The sequence below is a fragment of the Sturnira hondurensis genome, unplaced genomic scaffold (assembly GCF_014824575.4).
Source record: "Sturnira hondurensis isolate 20B ecotype Veracruz unplaced genomic scaffold, ASM1482457v3 Scaffold0011291, whole genome shotgun sequence".
NCBI lineage: Eukaryota > Metazoa > Chordata > Mammalia > Chiroptera > Phyllostomidae > Sturnira > Sturnira hondurensis.
In genome coordinates this window covers 4211242-4236693 of record NW_028083922.1, presented here as the reverse complement: position 1 = coordinate 4236693, position 25452 = coordinate 4211242, and the positions used below count along the sequence as shown (strand labels likewise).

Sequence of the window (25452 nt, the reverse complement as noted above, 5' to 3'; positions counted from 1 at the left end):
AAGGACTGATGTGCCACCATAAATTTTATACAAAAACAAGACACAGGAGACTCTACGGTCTCCTTCCCAATGAGGAAGACGATGTGTCCACAGGGACAGCAGCACTGGTGAAACAGAGCCGTCTACGGTGGTCGCCTTGCAAAGGCCCTTGTGTGAACGGTGTGCCAACCACAGTACTGTGCCATCTTTCTACTCTATGCACACCAAATTCCAGGGAGAGGAAAAGTAACCCATTTGTAGCAAGTGAATCTAGATTTGTAGTTATGCCCACAGAACATAATCAAATGATCAAACATACCTCAGAGCGATATTTCTGCCAAGGCCCCATTTCTGCTCCGCATCTTTCAGGGCCTGAGTGAGGGTAGGAACCAAGTGAAGGACAACCTGCGGGTCCATTGCTGCTACTGTTTCTAAAATGCTGTACATCTGACTGTCGTATCTCATACCATAATTCTGGATAAAATCCCTGGAGGTAAATTAAGTTACACAGAATTACTTCTGGGGCAATGCCTGGGGTGGTATCTATGCGGCAATTATAGCTATAACCTGAACACAGGGAAAGTCGTTTTACATAAGATGACCTTAAGAACCTAGAGTTAAGAATAAGAAGACAGTGACACTTAAAAACGAAGAGCAGAAATGGCTTATTTTGGAGTGAACTATGAAGAAAGTGGTGCCACTGAAAGGAGGAGGGAAGAGCCGGAATCCCTGGAGGGTGAATGGGAATCCAAGCCCAGGGGCTTTTCTGCTGTATGTTGAATTCTGGGTGCTAAGGATGTGAAAGAAAGAAAAAAATAGGCCTGTCTTCCTAGATTTTTTTAGTACTTCATATCTCCAGATAAGTGAAACAATACTTTTATGAGAAAAGCCAGTTATTAATAATACATTTTTATATTTGGAACTGAGCAAGAGGCTCTAGACCCATAGGAGGCCTTTATAAATAAGAATGACATAGTTTAACCCTAAAATCCCCCCCAACAAAATAAAAACCACCTTAATAATTTGTACACAACAAGCATGCATCTCTCATTCATAGAAATCCTTTCCCCCCCTTTAGGTTTACAGTTTTTGTAAATCCACTTATTTTACTTCTCCCAATGTAAACAAACTGTAAACACCTGACAAAGGCCAATGATGTGATGAGAATGAACACTGAGAAATCAAAGATCCAACATGGAAGAAGAAAATGACGCCCAATTACTTATTATGGTAGTGCTGGGTAGAGACACGTATGATAAAGGTAAATTGGTAGCAACTATGAGAAAGAAATACTTTAAAATACCGCCCCAACAGAAGCACAAAAGAAGGCAGGGGAAAAAAAAGGTCCTTATGCAGCATCGTTATTCCTGTGAACAAGCAACAGACTTCCCCCTACACGGTCCGTGCTTCACAAACGAAGTGCAGGAAGGCTTTCTGGGGCAACAGTGCCTCAAGCAAGTAACGCACAAGACAAGCACTTTCACGTCCCGAGTAAACGCTCCGCTGCTCGGGAGGCCCGTGCCCGTCACTGTGACCCGAGCTCCCCACCTCTTAAATACACTCGGAATCTCCCCAACTGGACGCACAGGTAATTTTAAGTCAGCTCCCTTCTCTTGCTCCCTGGCACGTTTATTTCTTTATTTTTTAATAAAACAACACAATGTAACAAAACTACTGCCAAAAATACAGTAATTGAAATACTATAAACAAGTAGTAACACATTATGTTTTGGTTAATTAGTTACTTAAAAAAACATGTTGGCTGTCAAATGGCTGGCAATAGTCCCCTTGCCAGTTGGCAGGTTTTCCAGTTACCTAAACACGGAAGTCAGCTGGGCGGCAGGTTCTCCTTCTGACCCCACTTGGCAGGCTCTTAGCATGTACTGCAAGTTCTCGGTGGCTAGTCTTTTAACTAGGAGGGAAAATTACAGCATTATACACTCTGTCTGAATTGACCATCTGGATCCTCATTTTTATAAACACTCTTGACTTAGAAAAATATGTTGTTTTCTTTAAGTATGTATATGCTTTCCTGTTATTCCTCAAAATGAAATAGTTATGAGTTTTTGTTTTCTCCCAATGCATATCTCCCAATCTATCTCCCTCTCATTTTAAGAAAATATAAAAAGCTGAAGAGTCTACTTTTTACAACTTTATTCCTCAAAAAAAATACAGGTGAAGATATGTCTTTCTCTTCAAAAACAGCTCATATTCAAAAAACACTATACCATCCAATTCTGCAGACAGTCACATACTCTCAAAAGACAGCCTTTAATAACTCTGCTGATTTACAAACAAGCAGATTAATTTTTTAATTCATAACCATATTTCTCCCACTTACTAACAAATATATACATAGCAAACTAGAATCTGAAAGTTTACCTTCCTTAAAATTAGTCAAAGATACACATACATAAAATCAACCATTTTTTGATGCTGTCTTCCTATCAAACGGCAAAGTAACAAAAAGAACATTTGTATTTTTAACCAAATCCTTTAAATTTGTGCACTTGTACATAATTAAAAAAAAACACTGTAGAAAATCCAACATGTTCCAAATGCTACTAAATTTTGTGTCATTTTAGACCTATTAATTTTAAGTAGCTGGGGGGGGGGTGCTTTTTTTTAAGAATAAAAAAAATCAGAAAGTGTAATCCATTTTAGAGGGAGCAGAAAACATGATGTACATGAACTTAAATATTTAGAAACAATATGTTTTCCATGGCATAAGATAGTAGATAAGATACAGTATACTTGTCCTTATTGAGAAAATAACTTCTCGCCCTGGCTGGAATGGCTCAGTGGACTGAGCGCAGGCCTACAAACCAAAGGGTGGTGGTTCAATTCCCAGTCAGGGCACATGCCTGGGTTGTGGGCCAGGTTCCCAGCACAGGGCACATGAGAGGCAACTACACATTGATGTTTCTCCCTCTCTCTCCTTCCCTTCCCCTCTCTCTAAATATAAATAAACTCTTAAAAAAAGAGAAAATAATTTTTCATATTGGATACAATTCCAGAATTGATATCACTGGTTCTCTTTCTTTTAAAGATGTTATTTTACTTATTTTTATAGAGAGGGAAGGGGTGGGAGAACGAGAGGGAAAGAAACACCAATGTATGAGAGAAACACTGATCAGCTGCCTCTCACAATGCCTCCAACTGGGGACCCGGCCCTCAACCCAGGCAAGTGCCCTGACCAGGAATTGAACTGGTGACCTTTTGGTTTGCGGGATGATCGACGGCCAACCCACTAAACCATACCAGTCAGGGATCACTGGTTCTTTTATTCAAAAGATGTTTTCTTGAAAAATTCCAAAAGGTTTTCTGTGGGAAAAGTACCCCAACATGAAGAAATAGTTTTTATAACATATTAATAATAAGCTTTGTTTTTTAAACAACAGCTTTATTTAGATATAATTCATATATCATAAAACCACCTTCTAAAAATTTATAATTTTATTTATTAAATTTTTTTATTTATGGATTCTTGATAGAGGAAGGAAGAGAGAAACATCGATCTTCTGTTCTCCTTATTTATGTACTCATTGGTGGATTCTTGTATGTGCTCAGACTAGGATCGAATCCGCAATCCTAGCCTATCAGGATGACACTCTAACCAACTGAGCTGACTGACCAGGGCAATGAATTGATTTTTAGTGTATTCACAGAGTTATGAAGCTATCACCTATTTAGTTCAGAACAATTTTAATACAGCCTCAAAAACTTTACATCTATTAAGCAGTCATTTCCTTCTCTCTCTCCCCTACCCCAGGGCAATCTCTAATCTACTTTTGCCCCTGACTCTTCTGGAAATTTTACCAACATAGAATCATACAACATGCGGTCTTCTGTGACTTCTTATTTACTTTGCATACTGTTTAAGGCTCATTCACATTGTAAAATGTATCAGTATGGACTCCCTTTTCCTTTGACAGCCAGATGATATTCAATAGTACGAATCCACCCCATATTGTTTACCCATTCATTAGTTGATGGACAATTGGGTTGTTTCCATTTTAGCTATTATGAGTAAGGCTGCTATGAATATTAATGCATAGGGTTTTATTGAAAAATACTGCCATCTTTATTTTTTAATTGAATTGAGTTTTTAAAACATTAGTCAATCTTTTAAAGATTTTTTCAACAGCTTTATTGCCATATATTTTTCATATCATACAATCCACCCATTTAACATGTGCAATCCAATGATTTCCCATATATTCACAAAGCCAGGCAACTATTCTCACAGTCGATTTCAGAATATTTTCTTTACCTTGGAAACCCCCACCCCCTACCCCAAGCCCTTTAGCTATCATTCCCTACCCTCTGATACCCTCTAAGCCTTCAATCTACTTTCTGTCTCTATAAATACCCTTATGTGGGTATTTCCCATAAGTGAAATCATATAACATGTGGTCTTTTCGAACTGGCTTCTTTCACTTAGAATGATGCTTTCACGGTCCATTCATGTTGGGGCATGTACCAGTGCTTCACTCCTGTCTACAGCCAAGTAGTCCACTGGGTGAACATACTACATTTTAAAAATCTACCCGTCAGGTGGCGGGCAACCTACCTTTAGGTTATAATAAACAACACTGCGGGCGTTAATGTACAAATTTCTGTGTGGACATATATTTTTATGAATTGTGGGTGTACACCTAAAAGTGGCATTACTAGGTCACAGGATAGGTCTATGTTTAACCATTTGACAAACTACCAGACTGTTTTCCCAAGTGGCGCCATCATTTTACATTCCCGACAGAAGTAAGTAAAGGTTCTAATTTATCTACTTTCAAACCTTGTTTTTATCTGACTTTTTCATTATATTCCACCTAGTGAATATAAACGGTAGTATCTCATTGTGTTTTAGATTAGCATTTCCCCGATGAATACTGATGTTGAGCACCTTTCTAGGTGCTTATTAGCCATTTGTTTATGTTCCTTGGAGAAATGTCTATTCAAATCTTTTGCCTATTTTTACTTATTTCTCTTTTTATTATTGAGTTGTAACATTCTTTATATATTGTAAAAATAAGTTCCTTATATAAGTGACTTGCAAATATTGCCTCCCATTCTGCCGGCTGTCTCTTCACTTTCTCAATAGTGTCCTTTGAAGTACAAAAGCTTTTCCCTTTAACTAAGTCCAATTTACCTCTGTTGTGGCTCATGCTTTTAGTGTCACATCAAAAAATTCATCACCGAATCCAAGATCATGGAGACTTACCCCAGTGCTTTCCTCTAAGAGTTTTATGGGTTTAGCTCTGACATTTAGGTCTATGACTCACTCTAAGTCAATTTTCCCATATGGAGTAAAGGTCCAAGTTCATTCTTTAGCCTGTAGCTAATTACCTGACCTAGCACAATTTGTTGAAATGTCTATGTTCCCCTTATTAAGTCATCTTGATACCTTAGTCCAAAACCAAACCAAACCAAAACCAGACACGTGGGCTTATCTCAGGACTCTCGATTCTACTCCACTGACCTATCTCTATGCTAGTATCACACTGTCATGATTACTGTTGATTTGTACTAAGCCTTGAAATTGCAAACTGCAAGTCTTCCAACTTTCTTTTTTTCACAATTGTTTTGCCTATTCTGGGTCCTCCACAATTACGTATTTTATAGACTCGGCTCGTCGGTTTCTACAAAGAAGTCTGTTGGGATTCTGGTAGGAGAGGCACTGAATTAGCAGAACAACTTGCGGAAATAATCTGAACAAAAAGAAGAACAACTCTTCCTAGATGCATCAGAGAAATGAGGTCATAGGGCAAACTGCTGCCCCCAAAACTGAACATAGAAGAGTTTGTCTAATTCAGTTTAAACATTTCCACCAAAATGAGCTCCAGCAGCAGGTTTCTGGTCCTTGTAAGCTGTGATTCTCTTCATTTTCCTCTTTCTTCAGTTTTAACTGATCTAACAGCTTTGGTTCAAAATAATAATCACAACAAGTATTTTGTGGCCACACCTTATGGATATTTGAAACGAATGACAGTGATGTTATAAAGGACAGGAGAAAGGGGTCGGGAACACCATGGCAAGGGGTACTCCCACTACCATGAAGGGAAACAGTGTCATTTGAAAGTAGACTTGGACCGGTTTAAATAAATCTACTACAAATTCTGGGGAAACCATTAAAAATAAAAAATTTTAAAAGAGTATATTTGGTGTGCTAAAAAAGAAAAGAAAATACAATAATTTAAAGTGCTCAATTAAAACCATCAGAAAAGGTGGAAAAGGAGCAGAATATTAAAAAGAATAAGAGCAATGAATAGTATATATATGGTAGGCATTAATCCAACTGTATCAATAATCACTTTAAATGTGAATGGTCCAGATTAAATGACAGACTGATAATATAATAGACAAAAAAAAAAAGAAGGCCCAACCGCATGTTGTCTTGCAACTGTGGCTACTTTAAATACAAAGACATAGATAGATTAAAGGGAAGGAGAAATATATGCAATGCTAACAAAATTAAAAACAGAACTGTAGTAGATACATTATTTCAGACAAAGGAGGCTTCAGAACAAGTAGAATTATCAGAGATAAAGAGATCTGTTACATAATGACAAACTGGGAACAGAAGAGAACTGCTTGAATCTGATGAAGGACATTTACAAAAATCCTACAGCTGACCTCATCCTTAACAGTGAGAGGTGAGATGCGTTCCCACTAAGATTAGGAACAAGACAAGGATGTCCACTCTTGCCACTTCCATCAGCATTGTACCACAAGTTCTAGTCAGGGTGAGAAAAAGAAATAAAGGGCATTTAGATTAAAAAGGAAAAAGGAAAAATGCCACTATCTGCAGATAATAGATTTGTATATAGAAAATCCTAAGCATGCCACTAAAAACCTATTGGAATTAATAAACTAGTTCAGCAAAGTTGCAGGATACAAATACAAAAATGTATTTTTATGTACTTTCAATGAACAATCTAAAAATAAAATTAAGAAAATTATTCCAATAAAATAGCCCCCAAAAGAACAAGAAATAAATTTAATAAAAGAGAAATGCAAATTTATAATCTGAAAACTACCATTGTTGACAGAAATTAAGAGACTACCTAAAGAAAAAGATGCCATCTCCTTGGATTGCAAGAGTTCCTGCTGTTTATCTTGTCTGACATTAGTATGGCCAGGCCTGCTTTCTGTGGTTAGTCTGCAATGATGTGCATCACCTTCAACCTTCTACTTTCAATATTGAATCTAAAGTGTTTCCTACAGGTATATAGTCAGATCTTTAGGAAAAAAACCCACTCTGACAACCTTTGCCTTTTGACTGTTCAATCCTCTCACAATTATTGTTACTATTGACATGGTTGGATTTAGATCAGTCATTTCACATTCTGTTTTCTAAATGTCTCCTGTTTTGTGTTCCTCTACTATTCTGAAGTCTTTGTCTATTAAATCCAACATTTGACTGCTCTCATTGACAGCTTCTGTTGCCTGCTTTTGCCCTGCAGTGTATAGATGATACTGTTTTTTTCTTTGTATGTCTTCTAATTTTTTTCTTTGTTGAAAACTGGAAATTATTTAGTGAAGTCTACTTCCTGTCCCTTCTCCCCACTCCCCAAGGTGAAGCCTCTGGCATGGCTCCTCAGGCGCCAAGTAACCTTGGGTGCGCCCGCGGTCTGCACCAGAGGACAGTGGCTTTGACAGTGCTCTCTTTGACTGTCCCTTCCCATGTTGACGCCAGCTGCTGTGCTCCACTAATTGCTAGCTGATTATGCTATTATTTTTGAGAATGCCCTGGGGCATAAATTCCTTTACAGACTGGTCTAACCAAGTTCAGCTTTTTTTAAAGGATAAAACACTGAGGTCAGTGTTTGAGACTCGTTCTGACCCAAGGGCTCTAACCAGCTGTCTTTCACCAGTTTTCTCACCAAAGCTGGCCTATAGATTATTTTATAGCTCCAATGAATCTATTATTCCCCTACCTACTGCCTTTTATCACAAACTCCACTGTTTTTGACATTCCCCGCAGGCCTGAACTTTCATACTGTGTGGCAAAGGAAGTAGTTCTTTGGGGAGAGATTCAGAGTTCCAGGCCTTAGTTAATCTCAGAGGCAAGGCCCGAAGCTGGGGATAGAGACAATGGTGCCTACTACATTCTAAGTGACACACCCGCTCTAAGAGCTGAGTCTCCTGGAAGGAGGGGCAGCAGCTGCCCCAGGTCCTCTCAGCTTGAGTCTCTCGGCATGGAACCCCCACATACAAGCTGTGGCAGGAATGACTGGCACCCCACTATTGTCAGTGGTGTGGCACTCAGCACATTCCCACTGTCCCAGAGTGGGGCTGAGCAGTATCATCAAGTCCCTACTTAGCCATACTGCCCTGAAACAAAATTCAGCATCAGGCAGTGTGGAAGAACGATGAGAATGTTGTATACAGCCTCTCACAGGATCCTAGCCCTCCCATTGATTGGAAACTGGGGAGAGAGGGAGCCCGATATTCCTGGATTTATTAACTCTGGAGAAAGCTTCTGTACTGGGAGAAAAGAAGTGGTTTGGGATCAAGTACCACAGACTCTTACACCCAGTTTTAGTAGATTTTCTTTAATAAATGTTTCTCCACCTACTATATACTCTCAGGACTATTTCCAGAGAACGCTTTCTTTGAAGTAATTTTCACCAGTTTTGCTGGAGAGCAGGCTTACATTGCTGTGTAAGATGTGGAACTCGTCAAGCTCTCTGTACGGGTTCTGGAGTGAGCATGTGTTTAAAATACTCCAGGGCACACAACTGGGAGTGGGCTTGCGGAGTCATTTAGTAACACCTGTTGTGACTGGACCAACTGTCCTTTTAAACACTGACACAACCAGGAGAGCCACAGTCTTCTCTGAGACAAGCATGCAAAGCTACGCCAAATGTTGCTCCCTCAGGGTGACAAATACAGTGCAGCACTATGCAGAGAATTCTGTATTGCATCTGCGCTGAAGCATTCGGTAGCTCGTGTGGACCCAGAAAGAAAGAGTATTTGATGTGAACCTCAAGAAGGAATTTATCTGCTGAGATGAACGCCCCAGGGGCAAGCGAAGGCTCGGATTTTCCGAGTAATAACAGTCTGCTGACAGGCTTCTCATACTCTGCATACCAGCAAGAGCCTCAGACTGAAATCCTGGCCTTCTGCACTGTGCCCTGCTGACTTACGCTGCCTGAGTCAACCACCTCGAAACACCTGGTTTCATCTTTCTACCAAAGAACCCTGTCCTTTCCAATCAGAACTGCACAATTTGGAAGCCTCATTTGCATAAAATTGGGATCTTGGGTGGGAACTTATAGAAGATGGCTTCCTCTTTGTCTTGGTGGAGGACAATCCAGATTGCTCCCTGAATCTGTGTCTCCCAGATACAGATTGAGCTCCTTTAACTCCAATAAATGCTTTTTTTCTTTATTACAGGCCTAAAATTAATTTTGGTTTACTCTAGATATAAGAGGAAAAGCTCACCTTTCAAAGTCTGGTTTTCTTCATAATAAATATTACCATCATCGAAATACAAGGCTAACTAAAATTTTATACTGTCTCCTCTGTTTCAAGGAATTTTGTAAATTTTGTATTACATAACAACAAGCTTTCACTGACATTAATACTGTGCCACCCTGGCTGGTAGCTCAGTTGGCTGGAGTGTTGTCCCCTAGACCAAAAGGTTGTGGGTTCAACTCCTGGACAGGGCACATATGGGTTGTGGGTTTGATCCCCAGTCAGGGCTCATATGGTAGGCAACCAATCAATGTTTCTCTCAGACAGATGTCTCTCTCTTTCAAATCAATAAACATATCCTTGGGCGAGAATTTTTTTAAAAGTCTGCATAAGTTTTCAGTGAGGGCAAAATTTCTAAAGAAAAGTCTGGGTTCCATCTGGGTATTCTTCAGTGAAGGAATATGACTATGAAGTAAGGGTATTTTAAATTAACATAACATTTTCCACAAACCCAAGCTTGAGAGCAGAAAGAACATTTTAAATTATTAAAGTAAGGATTAAAACAAAATATGCATAAAATTTTTGAGATAAAACAGAACATTTCAAAGAGGTATCTGAGCTTTTAGCTACCACTTTGGGCACTGCCCTCAGATCCTTGAGGATCCGCACCACACTCCCTTATCACAGCAGTTATAAGTGCTTAGGTAGAAACACTTGAGAAGCCCTGCCCTGAACAATCACATTACAGTGATACACACACACACACACACACACACACACACACACACACACACACACACAAGAGCATTCTATTTACATTTAAAAAATTCCTTCAGGATAGAACTGTGGCTACTATTCCGCATATTCCCAATAAGCTTATTAGAGCAGGCTACTCACAGTGGGGATTAAATAAATGATGCTTTAAAGAGATCACTGGCAGTGAGGCTGAGGAGACTGAAAACAAAGGAATAGGATCAAAGGATCCTTACAAGTTTACCCAAGAAATCAGCTTAGATATTCCAGCAGACACCTGAATAAAAGAAATTATGCTGACTTCTCACAACTTAATATTGAACAAATGCATTTCATATTGGAATCAGATTGAACAAATGTTCTTTAAGAGGTTAACAAGTCTAATCAGAGGAAGTAGCCCTTAAGCAAATTATTTGTCTTAGAAAAAAATAAACTAGCCCTAGCTGGTGTGGCTCAGTGGACTGAGCACTGGCCTGACATTTCTCTCCCTCTCTTTCACCCTCCCTTACCCTCTCTCTGAAAATATATTTTAAAAGCCTTAAAAAAAAACTAAACTATACTGAAACATCAGGTTTTAACCATTTTATCATGCTCTACCTCAGTTATTGGCTGGATTTTGGAGTTTCTTCTTTAGCCACGATATATACAAACTGATACCATACTTTTTTAACTATCAATTTAACTGATAGGAAAGAGTAATTATTAAATAGTGAACAGAAAATTCTAACAAACAAACACAAACTCACACTCACCTTGTGGTTCACTGACCAACACCAAGCACTTTAAGACGCCAGGGAGCAGAAGTCCAACCTCGGAAACGTCTATGCTGGTTTCTTTGCCAAGTTGGAGGATGAAGGCCAGAATGGATGCTAAGCGTGGAGGGTGCAAGAACTGTTTACACTCAAAGTAGGATTTCCTGAAAGGAAGCACAATTTTGGTTTTCTGTTCAAAGTTTTAAGTAGAAAAGCAAATGACATATATATTATAGACATCGGCAAATTTTATTCCCCACAAATTATTAAAGCACAATTTCTAAAAAGCATGTATATTTTACCATGCTATTTCAAACACAGAACTTTAGAAGCAGTGACTGCATATCCTTTTGTTCTGCTGTAAGGACTAAACTGGAATAGAGACACAAACTAAATTTAAAGCAACCTGGTTTTAAAAGGAACTTTATCAAAATCTAAATAAAAATGTAATTGTTTTTGTGTGTAAGAGTTGGCTAGTTTTATTCATCTTTCAAAATGTAATTGTTAATTTGATTTTTTTCCTAATACAGGCCTGATCTCCTCTATCAGCTTCTCAGTGATGCAATATTCTCTATGTCAAGTTTGTGTAAAGAAGCCTCTTCTCACATTTATTTATTTGTAGGGATTTGGAAGGGGCCTGTTTTTTCCTCCAATTCAATAAGAAAACTATCCTAGGAATTAGCTTCCCACTCTTAGCTTTACCTCCTTCCTTCCCTTTGGAAGTGAAAGAATCAGAGAGGGAATTTAGGATTTCATATCTTCTCTCAAAGCAGGACAAAATTTAGCATTAGAACTCAACTGCGATCAGAAAGATAATTCACCTGACTCATTTTTGTATCTCTACCTTTTAGAATAGTTCTTGGCTCATAACAGGTGTTCAGTGGACATCTGTGAGTAGTCTCCAATGGCCTGGCTGGGGCATCAGCAAAAGGAGGGAGGCAAAAGCCTACCCTACAGCACCTGGTATTCCCAGGCGGCCTCCCATCCAAGTACTAATCAGGTCTGACCCTGCAATGTGTGATTACGCGATTTCCAAAAAGTCTAGACAATATGAAAAATTGTCAAATGCAGCTAAATCTAAACTAGACATCTGCATATACTTGCAAAGCAATATTAATTTGCAAAGATGAGACACAGAAATCACTGAGAATTATAAACTCCATACAGGCAGGAACTATGTTTTCATCATCATTTCTACTTCATGCAGTGACATCAGACAAATATTACATATTACAAGATGCATTTATTCTTTGAGGACAAGGATTTGTCTTTTTCTTGCACTGCTGAATCCCTAATGCTTACAACAAATGTTTACTGGGTCCTACAGTGTACCAGGTCCAAGTCTGAGAACCAGAATGGAAAGTTGAGTAAAATATGGTCTCTGAAAGCAAGGGGCTCAGTGTCCAGTAAAAAAGCTAGACAAGAAAAAAGAAAAGACCATCATGAAATAATGTGACAGGTCCTCTGAATGATAAGCCCTGAATTCTCAGAAATTCAGAGGAAGGAGCCTGAACTAAGACTTACTCACTGCAGGAGTAGAGAAGCATGTAATGGAGTAAGGCATAGGGGGCAATCTCTATTTCTTTCCTAAGTATTTAAAAGAAAAAGGAATTCTTACATTTGCAGCCTTCAACTACAAATCACGAGAAAAAAGTTTTCAGTGGCAAATAGGAAAGTCAGCTAAAGCAGCCAGGATTTTCAACATTGGGCTTCACAACAGTTTTATGATCTTCAGGATTTAACTTTACCTCAGCGGTTGTCATTTGCTTTGCACTAAAATTACTTACACGATGTCTCAAACAGGGTGGTAGAATACTATACCACCTTGGTGGGAATTCAGATACAAGTAAGGTGAGAATACTACAATTCTGTGAATGGAACCATCCAGAGCATGTGACTTCAGAAGGAAAGAAGGGTCATGGTACGTGAAAATATTAGGTGTAGGTCTTAGAACGTCTGGGTGGACTTTTGTCCAGATGGATGGTCATTCAATGGAGGGAACTATAAAGCATTCTGGAGGGGCAACAACTAAACCAGTCTCATTATGTTTGTATACAGTTAATTCCATAGGCCTCCCCCCTCAAAAAAAAGGAAGAAGAGGTCTGAGGACAGGAGAGTATCATAACAAAACAGTATTTCAGGAAAAGCAATCTGGCAGAATGACTGAGGCTGGACTAGAAGAAAAGATGAGATAGTGAACGTGGTTAGGAAAATCGAGCAATAGCCTAGGTATAATGTGATAAGGAAAGAGAGATGTGAAAAGAAGGAAAGGAAACAGTCATTTGCCAGAGGCTGGCAAAGGGGAGGGAACAAAGCCATAAAGCTGTCCCAAACCTGAGTAACAGAAAACTCGGAACACAGGAACGAGGCTGGAGAAGAACAAGTTTAGACTCTTAGTTCTGTAAAGAGTGGATGGATAATATCAGGTCATTAGAAACAGAAAAAAAAAAACCACCCACTGGATAAGAATATATAATACCATAGCATCTTAAAGTTTAAAATTTGATTTCACATGATGGTAAATACCCTTTGAAGGCAAAGAAAAGATAATTTCTATATTGAATATTCTAATGTTGCAGCTAAAAAGCACTGGGTTTTAGTACAAAACCTCAGAAAGTTTCATTTATTTGTCTGCCTAATAATAAAACTGAGTTACTAAGACAGAGAATAGATTAAAAAATAGTACTTCATATCACTTCCTTTTTCATATTAGTGATATTTTCACTTATTATCTTTCATAAGATATAATTACTGTATTGTATACAGTATAAAACAGTCACTGTTCATCTGATAAAAAATTAAAAAATATATGCACACACACCTTTAAAACATATATAAGAAAAATAGTTGCTGTATAGAGAAAACAAGCAATTTAAAAAAATATTGTCTTAGGCTGCCTTGAGCAAAAATCATTTTAGTAACATCTTAGATAATGCTTTTCAGAAAAAAAGTTTTCTAAACTACTGGTATTTTAAGGAAGACCAATACTTTTGAAATGCTTCATTACTTTTTAATAGATTAATGTATGGTAAATACCACTTATTTTTAATATTTAGAGGTACCTTATGACTTGTACAATGCATTTCTTTAGAGGTGACATAGATGCACCATTGCCAGAGTTTCTCAATGCCAACAAAACCGGATGCTGTCCCAGATCTAAAACATATGGTGATGCTGGAAGAAACCGCCCAATATACTGCTCAATGACACTCCTCAGCAACTGATTCAAATAGGCGTTTGCATTTTGAGACTGACAACACACGTTACACATGCCCTACGGAAGGAAAAAAACCAAATATAATATTAAAAGGTAAAGTTAACAAAATATTTAGGAACTTACTAATTTAGGTCCCTACATTTATATATTCAGGGCAGACTTTGTAACTTATCACAATCAACAAGGACACCACCTGCTATCAACAGCAGGTGTGATATGAAGTTCGGGGAGTTGCTGAGCTTGGTAACACCTATGCCGTGGCAACCCCCATCCAGACTTGTCTCTGGGGCACACTCGAAAAAGGCAGGAAACATGCAGGAAGGCAGAGGAAGCTTCTTTCTCTCATCCTCAGAAACTCTGACCACCACACTCATTAACTGCATGTATATGTGGAATTCCAAAGTATAAAATATATTTTAGGTCAGTTTTTTTTAAATGTAGGGCACTGATCATTTATCTAAGACAAAACTTATGCTAACAGTATTCCATGTTAAGAAAGGTGATAATTTTTTTTAATTAACAAAGGGAGAAAAATGCAGATTATGACTCAGAATAATGACAATTTATTTTAAGGCTTTCATTTGTTGGGCACTGGCCATGTAGTTTATATACATAATTTCTTTTTAAAAAAAATATTTTATTTATTTATCTTTAGAGAGGAAGGGAAGGAGAGAAGGAGAGAAACATCAATGTATGGAACTGGCCTGCAACCCAGGAATGTGCCCTGACTGGGAATCAAACCGCGATCGTGTGGTTCGCAGGCCCGCGCTCAATCCACTGAGCTACACCAGCCGGGGCTATATACATAATTTCATTTAAATTAATCAAAAAACCATTGAGTTAGTGTTACCATAGTTCTAATTTTACAGCTGAGGACACTGTGGTTTAGGAAAGTGAGGAGCTTGATCAAGGTCACACTGAACTCACAATGTCATGTTGCACATCTGTTGATTTAATCCTTCCCTTTGTACAGAAATTAACAACATACTTCCATATGGAATCCAGTACTTGACAGTTACAATTCAACCAAAACTACAAGAAACAGAATTTTTTCTGCCAATATTACTTATTACTAAATGTAATCAGCAACACTACAACAAATTACGATCTAAAAGTTCCTTTATAAGCTTTGTGGTTCACAATGTGTTTTCCCAGAGAAAGAATTAGAAATGCTTATATCTACATTTTGGTTTTTAAATTTGTTTATTGATTTGAATGGGAAATATATATTCAATTATTTCTTTTATGCTATTAGAGTCGTCCCATTTTTTCTCCCCTTTACGCCTCCCTCCCTCTAGCAATACCCCCTGTAGTTCCTGTCCATGAGTTGTACATATAAGTTCCTTGGCTTCTCCATTTCCCATACTATTCTTACCCTGCCCCCGTCTATTTTGTACCTACCAATTATGCTCCTTATTCTCTGTACCTTTCTCTCATTCTCCCTTCTCCCCGGGAAATGTTTATGACTACATTTTAGCTGTAACTACTTACCCAGTAAGTAATTTTGAAAGGTTATTTGTAATAAAAATTAGCGTAGTGCTGTTAAAACACTAGCAATTAAAACAATTAAACAAATAATGGACACCTAGTACCTCCTTTCTTTAGTGCTTTGTTTAAGGAAAAGCACATCAAATCAGAAGATGAAGTCATAAACGGATACATTTTGAAAATTGTGAAGAGGAAAGCTGTGTACTTTCAAGAAATTAAAGATATAGCACCAAGTCAATTCTGTCAAATGGATAATTCACCAACTTTGTCAATTTACACTTTGGAGGCTTATACGACTTCTTATTAAATGTACACATTGGGTTTAGGAGGGCTCACAGAGCAGGCACTGCAAGACCCTGCTGCCCCCAACTGCCCTGCATCCAGTCCCCTGGGAGCTGGCAGTGCTTTTTCATCTTGCTGGTGGACACTCAACTTTGCCTTAAATGCTACTGTGAATACAAAATTAAAGAGCCAACTTCAAATGAATTAGAAATTGTAAAAATCTGTTTTAAAAAACCATCTGTGGAAGAGACTGCTTATCACCTAATTGAAATCCACGTCCCCTTCTTCCTCAGCTTCCCTTGCTGGAACCTAAATAAGGAGCACTTATCTTTATTATCAGATACTAATGAACAAAAAAGTACACCTCCTTTCTCCAATTAAATGGCAGATCGATATTTCCAAGTGCCTAATGAACATCATTAGCCAGATATTCCCAGCACCTCAAATTACAGCTGTTTAGAAATTCTTACCATCATCCCTTCATGTCCAGAATACCCCATTTTCGTTAGTAGCACTACTACCTACCTAAGCAGACCCCCTACAATCTCAAAAGTATTGTTTTTTCTGTTGCTCTACAACACTCAGCAAGTCTTTCTGCCTGGAGCTCCTAAATGTTTCTGAAGTTTACTGTGAGCTCTACACCCACCACCTTAGTTCAACACCTTCAGATAACGAACGAGTTACTGCCTTCCAAGTCTCCAATCTAAGCTCCACACCCACTATGTTGGCTACTGTCACCAGAATTGCTCCTCTAAACTGTCAGCATGCGTCCCTCCCACTCCCCCACTCAAAGTCCATCAGGAGTCCCTGTGTAAAAGAACCAGTCCGAACCGCATGGTATGAAACCCTGAGGATGCGGCTCCTCCCGTATGAATCTCCAGCCACAACTGAATTGCTTCCCCTGCCAGTAGGTCATATTCCTTGCAAAAATCATGCCCTTCACAGGAACAGAACTTCAACTCCTACCCACGCTGCTCTTTGACATACAGTATCCTGTGCAGTGTGCTCTCTCCCACCTTCCATCCCGGTCTGGGTGACAGACAGATGAGGCCTAAGAACTCTATTGAGCACACTGCTCTAAGTGTCTATGCTACTCAGCCTCCTCTATCAGCTTCCAACTTCTTGAGGGTATAGATTTTGTCTTTTCTACCTTTGTCTTCATAGCCAAACACAAAAGGATGTAAAACATGCTAAATGTAAGTGCCACATGTACCATATGCATTGAAATGGCAATGCATGGTTTTTAAATCTGTGCTCAGTGAGCTGTTTTAAGGCAATGTATCAAAAATATATTTTTTTAACTTTTAAGTAGCCACGCTTAGTATACCTGGAGATACAAAGGAAGGTTCCTCTGAATTGCAGCCAGCCTGGGTGCGGGCAGCTCCGTCTCTCGCTGCAGCACCACATGGGGCAGCAGTAAGCAATCTATGATCCGGAACAGCAACTTCTGGGCTTTAGAGGTGGCGAAGATCTGTGCCCAGGATTTAACAAGGATTCCTAACAGAGAAGAGCAGTCACAGTAGTTACGATGATCTTTTAAGGAGAAAATTTTGTCATTCTACTAAAAAATTTATAATTAAAGCACATAGGAACACATTAAAGTAGGCACTTGGAAGGAACATTTATTATGAATCAAAAAAATGTTGTCAAATGATGTATTTCACTAAAAAGACAAATTTTTCTTCAGAGTTCTGGGCCAAAAAAACCCATACATTTCCTGAGTGGCTGATACCTAAAACATACACATTCCTCTGTGCCGTGTGATTTGGTTCCACATTATGTGTGCACGAAGTTGAGTGATGCAATTAATAAGATGTCTCTCTCTTTTGGCTTCGAGAAAACTCAGAAGCAAACACAATCCAATTTTCAGAACACTGTAAAATCATATGCTACGTTTTTATGTGGACACTTTTCGCTGGGCTTCATCATGCTACTCCACATTTTTCTGATACCCTTATTTCTTTTAATTTTTGTCTTACATACAGTTTTATATGCTATCTCAACCCAGTTTGCAACAAGGAGAGATATAACTAAATTAAATTGTTAAAATAGGAAAAAAGGATTAGCTGTAACACCCTTGAAGCAACCATTTAACCTCCTTGAATTTCAGTTTTTATAACTTTCAATTGTTTAATATAAACAAATAGTGAGTTTAAATTTTAATTCTGAAAGAAGAGAAACAGATGTCTTTATTCCATGATGGGAGCCTGGCGATCTCTACATTTGAAGGTAGTAAAGCTTAACAAAATGAGCACACTTTGTTTAATCATTGAAAACAGATTTATAATTCCCACTACAGTGTGTTACTGCCACGGAGGTCTCCTTTATTGAAAAAAAAAAAAAAACATACTTAAAAGGAGGGGATTAAGTACTTGCCCAAAGAGCAGAGTGGTAAATGTACTGGATAAACTTTTATATTTTATCTTATCTTAGAAAGCAAAAGAGGTGATAAAATTCAAAGCCATTTTCATAAAATAAAAAGTTTAAAATTCAAGTTCTGAAGGAATACAAAATATGCTTATAGCAGAGTACAATGACGTTTAAAAAAAAAAGCCCACCAATAATCACTTCTAAGAACAACAAACAGCAACATTAATCTTCTGTTGTAAAAGGAAATACAATAATCAATCATAAAGAAACCCAATGCTCACTTAGCAATATTTTAAATAATGCTGGCTCGCTCCTCATTTTTCCAGTAGGTAGAAAACTTGAGAGTGACAGCAATGGAAGAAGAACTCACATTCTAACGAACATTAATATACCCATAAGAGGAACTGCCATCATCACGGACATTTCAGATGATTCACACCACTCTAAGGTGTCACCCAGGTATTAACTTATACAGAGCAAGGACCTTCCAACCAAAAATGCACCATCGACCCCTGTATTTCATCTTCTGCCACGGTTAAAATGCTCTGCTTAAGATCTTAAGTTTTATGAGTTCATGGAAGGCAGAGGTGATACATTCGTTGGACTGATACAACAGACTCGCACTTCTTTGAAGTTTCAAAAAAGTACATTTCAGTGTGTGTGGTACTAAAAATGTAGAGAGAAAAATTTCTGCAGTAAAAGAACTTGAGGAAAGTATAAATACATAGCATAGCTTTGTAAAAAAGAAGTCGTTTTTGTGGCTATAAAAATACTACTTATTTACTGATAAAGCTGAAAATATACAAAGGTTTTGGGGAACAAGCTCCCACAATTGAAAGAGAGCTACACTATAAGAGTTTTTGCGCATTTCCTTATTTTCTACCGCATGCATGTATTATGCCTTAAAAAAAAGTGAAGTGGGATCATTATAAAATATATTTTACAAGGTATTTATAGTTAGAAAATAACTTTGCTCACTTAGGAACATTAAAAAATACATTACATACTATTAGCTAGGTTCATACAATTACTGAGTTCCAGAAATATGCCATCTCCTACATTGGAGAAGCTCTTTCATGGATGCATCCCCAGTTCCCAATCCAGTGCCTGACACATACAGACTCACGCACATGCAGAGGAGAGAGAGAGAGAAAATGTTGTTATTTGTTCAAGATACAACATGACAATGGAAATAAAAAGTTCAAAAAACATGGCTGACACCACGAGTAAGTTTAAAATTTAGTAAGGGAGTGGTAAGTACACAATTACAATAAATGGCAAGCTATGAAAATGTCCAAAGAGAAGGACAGGTGAAACACAGCAGGGAGATCGAGTCCATGGGGAGTGAGGGAAAGGTGGGACGCTCGGGCAGGGCACCGAAGGGACAGGGGTAGAATTCCAGCTACGAAGTCCAAAGGGAAGGAAGGATGACCGCAGCCAGAGAAGGATGATCAAAACGAAAGACATGGAAAGAGAATCGTAAAAAATAAATGAGCAAAACAACAACAACAAAAATCCCCCCCCCCAAAAAGAGAGAGCTACAAAGAGGAGGAAAATGGAAGAAATCACTGATAGCTCTACCCTGCTTTCTCAGATGCCTTAATCTGAAGTGTGATTTCATTGAATTTTGCACCTTGCAAGTGAACAGTAGTGGGTGCCCAGTAAGGAACTCTCTTTCTTTCAAGGGGATATGATGTCCCAACCCTGCATGCTTCAAACAGGTTTGAACTCTCAAGTTTATACTTGCTCTTTCTCCATTTTGTTCTAAACACTTTATGTGCAGAAGACGGTAATCTGTTCCTAACGTCTGGTAAGTTAAATGGGTGACACTGTAGCAGTATACTACAGCCTCTGAGATCTAGACAAAAGGAAAGAATACAGGTCTGCCTGCCAATAAATAAAAAACAATCAGGTAACAAAACAAACAAGGCCCTCAGTTCTCCATAAGGAGCCTTTTGCTGTGGGTCCACGTACCTATTTATCACCAATCCAGAAATGATTTTGTAGTTCCTGATAAGACTATCATACATTCTGTAAAGACATACCCTGAAATCATACACTGAGCTTGGCAGACTTATACATTTTAAGCATAAATACTGAAATATTTATTTATCTACATTTTTCTGTGTTCAATTTATGATAAATTTTCACTGATATTTTTCTCTGAAATTAAGACTGAATTGCCACTACAGCGTTCACTACATTCTAAATCATCCACATCCACACATTTTCAAATTCTGCTTCGTCTTTGACAACAAAGATAAAAGGTCTGAGATGGCCCAACTCAGGTTTACGAATATGTTTACAAGATCAAAAGAAAGAAGTTTAAGATTTGGGCCATGGAGAATTTTTTAAAAAAAAAAACACTTGAGTTCTGTATAAAAACTTCTAAGGAGACCCATCTCATTTCCCTTTATCCAGTTCCTATTTTTGGTTAGCAACACGATTTTAGTGAACAAAGGTATTCAAATTAGCGACTTCCTAAAGATGAACTCTACTGTTACAGAACAGGCACAGAAAAACGCCTCTTTTTGGAAGAAGAAAACGCAGTGTTGTGAGAAACAAGATGTGAAGCATAAATATCTTTAGTGCTGTAATAAATTCTTTCCTGACCTCCTTCATATACAGCAAACTATAAAAATAGAAAGAAGTGATGGTTTTCTGACATTTCAGATTCTAACAAAACACAGGTAAGTATTAAAATGAATGTCCATTTTAACTATCCAAGTAATTCACAATGTAAGCAATTCACAATAGACTATTGATAGCAAATTGATGTTGGCATATTTTCTGTAAGGATTACAATTAATTTTACCATTACCACAAGAAAGGTTCTGAAGGGAGGTGGGGTGAGACAGAGATACACTTGAAAGCCAACATGAATTATTTTTAAGCTAAATCACTGTCTTTCAGATTATTCTTATGACTGTCTGGAGAACAGCGCTTTGACTACTGTGTAGTCAAAGTACATTCCCACCCATCATGAGACTGTAGACTCAGCCTCACAAAGTTTTAACAATGTCAGGAATACGTACCCATCATCCTATACGTCAGCTGCAGCCCTGCACTGGAAACATTTTTCCCCAAATAAGGTTTTATATATTTTAATATTTCACCAAGGTATTCTAAGGACTTTGTAACCATGGCAGATTTATCAGAAAGTTCCTGCAGATTCTCGTAAGTTTTACCAACAGCCTATAAATAAGGAAAAACATGATTCAGGTTTCTAAGTTTTATACAATACAGACTTTGAAAATAAAGATAATTTCTCTTTCTATGCACACACACTTTACATTTCTGCCTTCATCCTTAACTTTCCAATAAACAGTTAGAGCAATTACAATGCAACAAAAAAGAATTGTCTTTTTTATAATTAAAATAAAGGTTAAAATAAGAATTATAAAAACAATTCATCGATAATTATTCATATAAGACCTGACTCAACAAAATATTAGTAAAAAATAGTAAAAGAATCTTTCAACCAAACCACATGAAGACTTCCAAACATCCTAGTGTAAAATTGGGAAATCAAAATCCCCAAATTCCTATATTAAGACTTCTATAAAGTTCAAGGTTTGAGATATGAAGTGATTTCCCCCCAAGAATTTTCTTTATGCGCCATTAGACACCAGCGCAGCTCTCTCAGAAGAAAATAAGCTGAGGCACAAAGAACAGAGACAGAAAACTAAGAGGAGGTGGAGTGAAATGTAGATGAGGCAGTGAACAGTGAAGAGGGGAGAAGAGGAAGGGAAATCAATGAAAGAGTAAGTTGAGGAAGGGTGGAAACAAGCAAGAGGTGAGGAGTCGCAAAAAGAATCAGGGGAACACTGGGTTAGAAGGTTTTAGCAGAGCACTAAAGTTTTCAAGCCATTATTGGGAACCTACGGTGGAGTTCAATGGCGTATATATTGGACACAATGGTGCCAATATATATAAGTTACATGACTTTGCTACTGCAGGTCTCAGCAGTAAGACAAAGAACACAAAGGAAGTGGCTGCACCAAAAGAAGGCTGAGGGCCTGCAGGTGTGGCCGAGGGACCAAGGAAGGAAGACTGTGCGGCGTTGGTCGGGCAGTGAGGTGAGGCCTCCAGGGGCATACAATTCAGGGGGACAGGGAATGAAGTGAGACCCTGGAGGGTGCTGCATTTGGAGAAGAGGAAGTAGAAGGTCATGATGATGTCACTCACAGAGCTGGAGGGACAGATGGTAACAGTCAACGAGCTTTCAGATGCTCCTTTAACCTGTTCTACTGCTGTGAGTTTTCCTGAAAAGTCAGTTAATCAAATCACACTTACTGAAAATGTATAAGGTCTTCACACTGTTCACAGGATAAAATTCAAACTTCTTATACCAAGATTCTCTGAGTTCTGAATTTACTGATTGCTCTATCAAGTAACTGGCACTTAGCATATACTGTCTTACATTATTTTTAACATTTGTGTATATTCTGTATTTTCAGACAAGTAAAAGTTCTTTAAGGTCAGGGACTACTCCTTTTGGTTTTTCAAATTCCTAAGAAATTCTAGCATAATACTATCTAGGATTTAGCATACAACTGTTATTTACTGGCTGATGAAAGAAAAATTAATATGGTCTGGATTAAAGTAAAAGAGCTTCAGAGCATTATGCTGAGTGAAATAAGCCAGGTGGTGAAAGACAAATACTATGATCTCACCTGTAAGTGAAACCTAATCAACAAAACAAGCAAGCAAGCAAAATAGAACCAGAGACATTGAAATAAAGAACAAACTGACAGTAACCAGAGGGGAGGTGAAAGGGGATAACAGGAAAAAGGGGGAAGAGTCATCAAGGAACACGTATAAAGGACCCACGGGCAAGGTCAAAGCAGGGTAAGATAGAGGGTGGGAGGTGGGGCAGGGGGAATGGTGGGGGGATAATTAAGACAACTGTACTTGAACAACAATAAAAAAAAGATAAATAAAACAAAAACAAAACGATCAGTGGAATCCATGCCTTCTACCTCCCTTTCTGGTCCAGGACAGTTCCTAGCACAGGTGTTCAATTAGTTACAGCTTGAGAGCCAATCAAGAACTAAATAAAAGACTCAACAAAATTGTGTACTTTATATCTGCATATACTATTGCTAAATATTTTTAGGACTTATATAACATCTGTAATTGTTGGTAATTGTTGTTTAACTGAATGAAAACCAATGGAAGATTTCACATTTATGAAAAGAGCGTACAGGTTGTAATTATTTTCACTGCAGTTAATACCAACCACTCTGTGGGAAAATAAACCAATTTTTACTGTGAATAGCTTAGGAAAACACAAATCCAAACATGTTAATGACCTCAACTAGGCTGTAAAGCAAAGGCTACCACATAAAATAAATTTCTACAACATCAAGAATTGAAAATAAAATGTTGGATGGGACTGTTACAGTAGAATAAGTAGCCAGAGAGGAAATAAAGGCAGGGCCCTGACCACTGCAGCCTAACACAGAACTTCATACAGGAGGCTAAGAGTTAAAGCTCACCTGCTGACCCAGCGATCCTGAGCCTGGTCCATTAAGGCTGCCAGGCATTGCGAAAAACACAAACTATGATAGTGTGGGGTGGGGCAGGGTGAGGGTTTGGGGGGACCCGTGAAAGACTGTGTGTATCACCTCCGCTAGCTGGGAAAAGGAAAAACTTGAGACTATATATTCATCCCAAGGCCTGGAGGGGGAAAGGGGAGGGGTCTACAGTGCACAAAGAAAACCCCAAAAAACAACTCTGGTTAATTGCCTGCCCCTGGTCATGTATGCAAAATGAACAAAGAGAGTCTGGAGCAAGACAAGGATTCGGGCTAACAGACCCCCATGCAAACCTTTGTTTGGGTAGTCATGTCTCTCCCGGAAAACTGGCACCACCTTTACCCATAAATCAATGTGTAACTTCTTCACGCCCCCCCTCCACCAACTATATAAGTCCTCAGAACAAAGGACTTGCTCTCTTGCTTTTTCACCCTCTTGGCTCTCCTGCCACATAGGAGACCCTTAGCCAGCCGGCTTCTGGCCACTCCTGCTTTTGCTTTCCTATTAGAACTTAGCATTAATAAACGTTGTTGCGCGCTAATAGACTCTCTGACCTGTAATTCTTTACTGTGTTGGCAACGAGAACAGAGTTTCCCCTGTGACAGAACTATTTATCATGGGGACAAAACAAATGGGTTGCATTTTAAAGCTCCAATCACACTATCATATGAAGTAGTGGATGTTTATGCTGAAGAGATTAAATTGTTACTGTAAAACTTATACTTGTTTACTATAGGACAGTAAACATTAAGTTTACTGGACCATACACAAGAAAATTTAGTATTATGGACCATACACAAGAAAATTTAGTTCCCAAGTACCTGAATAATATTGTTATCTGGCAATTTCAACAAGACCATCCTACCTTTAGGTCATCTTTTATAAAAAAAGCCTTACACCTCAATGTAAGGCTTTTATGTAGCATTTTTTATTCTTACTTTTCATTAAAAGTAATTCTCTGTCTTTAGGAGTGACTTGTGCTATACCTTAGATTCACATTCTTATTCCTCCATAATTTCATAGTAGCAGGCACCCAATAAATGACTCAATTTAAAAGAACCCCTTTCATAGAAAAACATCACAAACATTTCAAGTTTTTAAATATGATTATGATGGATTTGTACAATTATACTAAAAAATGAAAAATACCTCAAGAAATTGAACAAGTGCTTTTTTAGGGTCTTCTGGGATGGGTAAACATTCAACTTGAGCCCTTGAGAAGATACTCTTTATTTCTGAGAGTTTAAACAGCAACCTTGTCAGTTCGGCCAACTGTTCCACGTACTCTTTTTCTGTTAAAATAAAATAACAATATTTATTATATAAACTTGTATTATATATATATATATGAATGAGAGAGCAGGAAATGTAGCATTCTTCATTTATGACATGCTTTCCTTTAAAATTCAAATTTCCACATAATTATAAACTTTGAATTAAGTTTCTCTCACTAAGGAAAGATTTTATTTAAAACAAACATGTACTTGTTAGACAACACTGCCCCAAATGTTATTCCTGGTTACTCCTGTAAAGCTAGCTGATGTACTAAGATATCAAAGTAAATCTGGAGCATTTTTTCAGACAGCTGGTGTGCAGTTTGTAAATGGCCATAAAGAGCTGCTTGCAGAAAAGGCATGCCCTATAGGCAA

At 38.1% G+C, this 25452-nt stretch overlaps 1 protein-coding gene across 2 annotated transcripts in view; it reads right to left on the bottom strand.

The window, feature by feature from the left end:
* MMS22L (MMS22 like, DNA repair protein) overlaps positions 1-25452 on the bottom strand; it is a 119185-nt gene that overhangs the window by 4103 nt on the left and 89630 nt on the right. Inside the window, exons 18-24 of one of the 2 annotated variants that reach the window (XM_037059736.1) lie at positions 24953-25095; positions 21299-21458; positions 17221-17390; positions 13969-14180; positions 10907-11070; positions 1794-1890; positions 299-466 (exon numbers count right to left, since the gene is read on the bottom strand). In XM_037059736.1, the coding sequence (XP_036915631.1) occupies positions 299-466; positions 1794-1890; positions 10907-11070; positions 13969-14180; positions 17221-17390; positions 21299-21458; positions 24953-25095 (1114 nt within the window). The remainder of the gene's footprint in view (positions 1-298; positions 467-1793; positions 1891-10906; positions 11071-13968; positions 14181-17220; positions 17391-21298; positions 21459-24952; positions 25096-25452) is intronic. The other variant, XR_005068473.1, reaches the window with a different exon arrangement.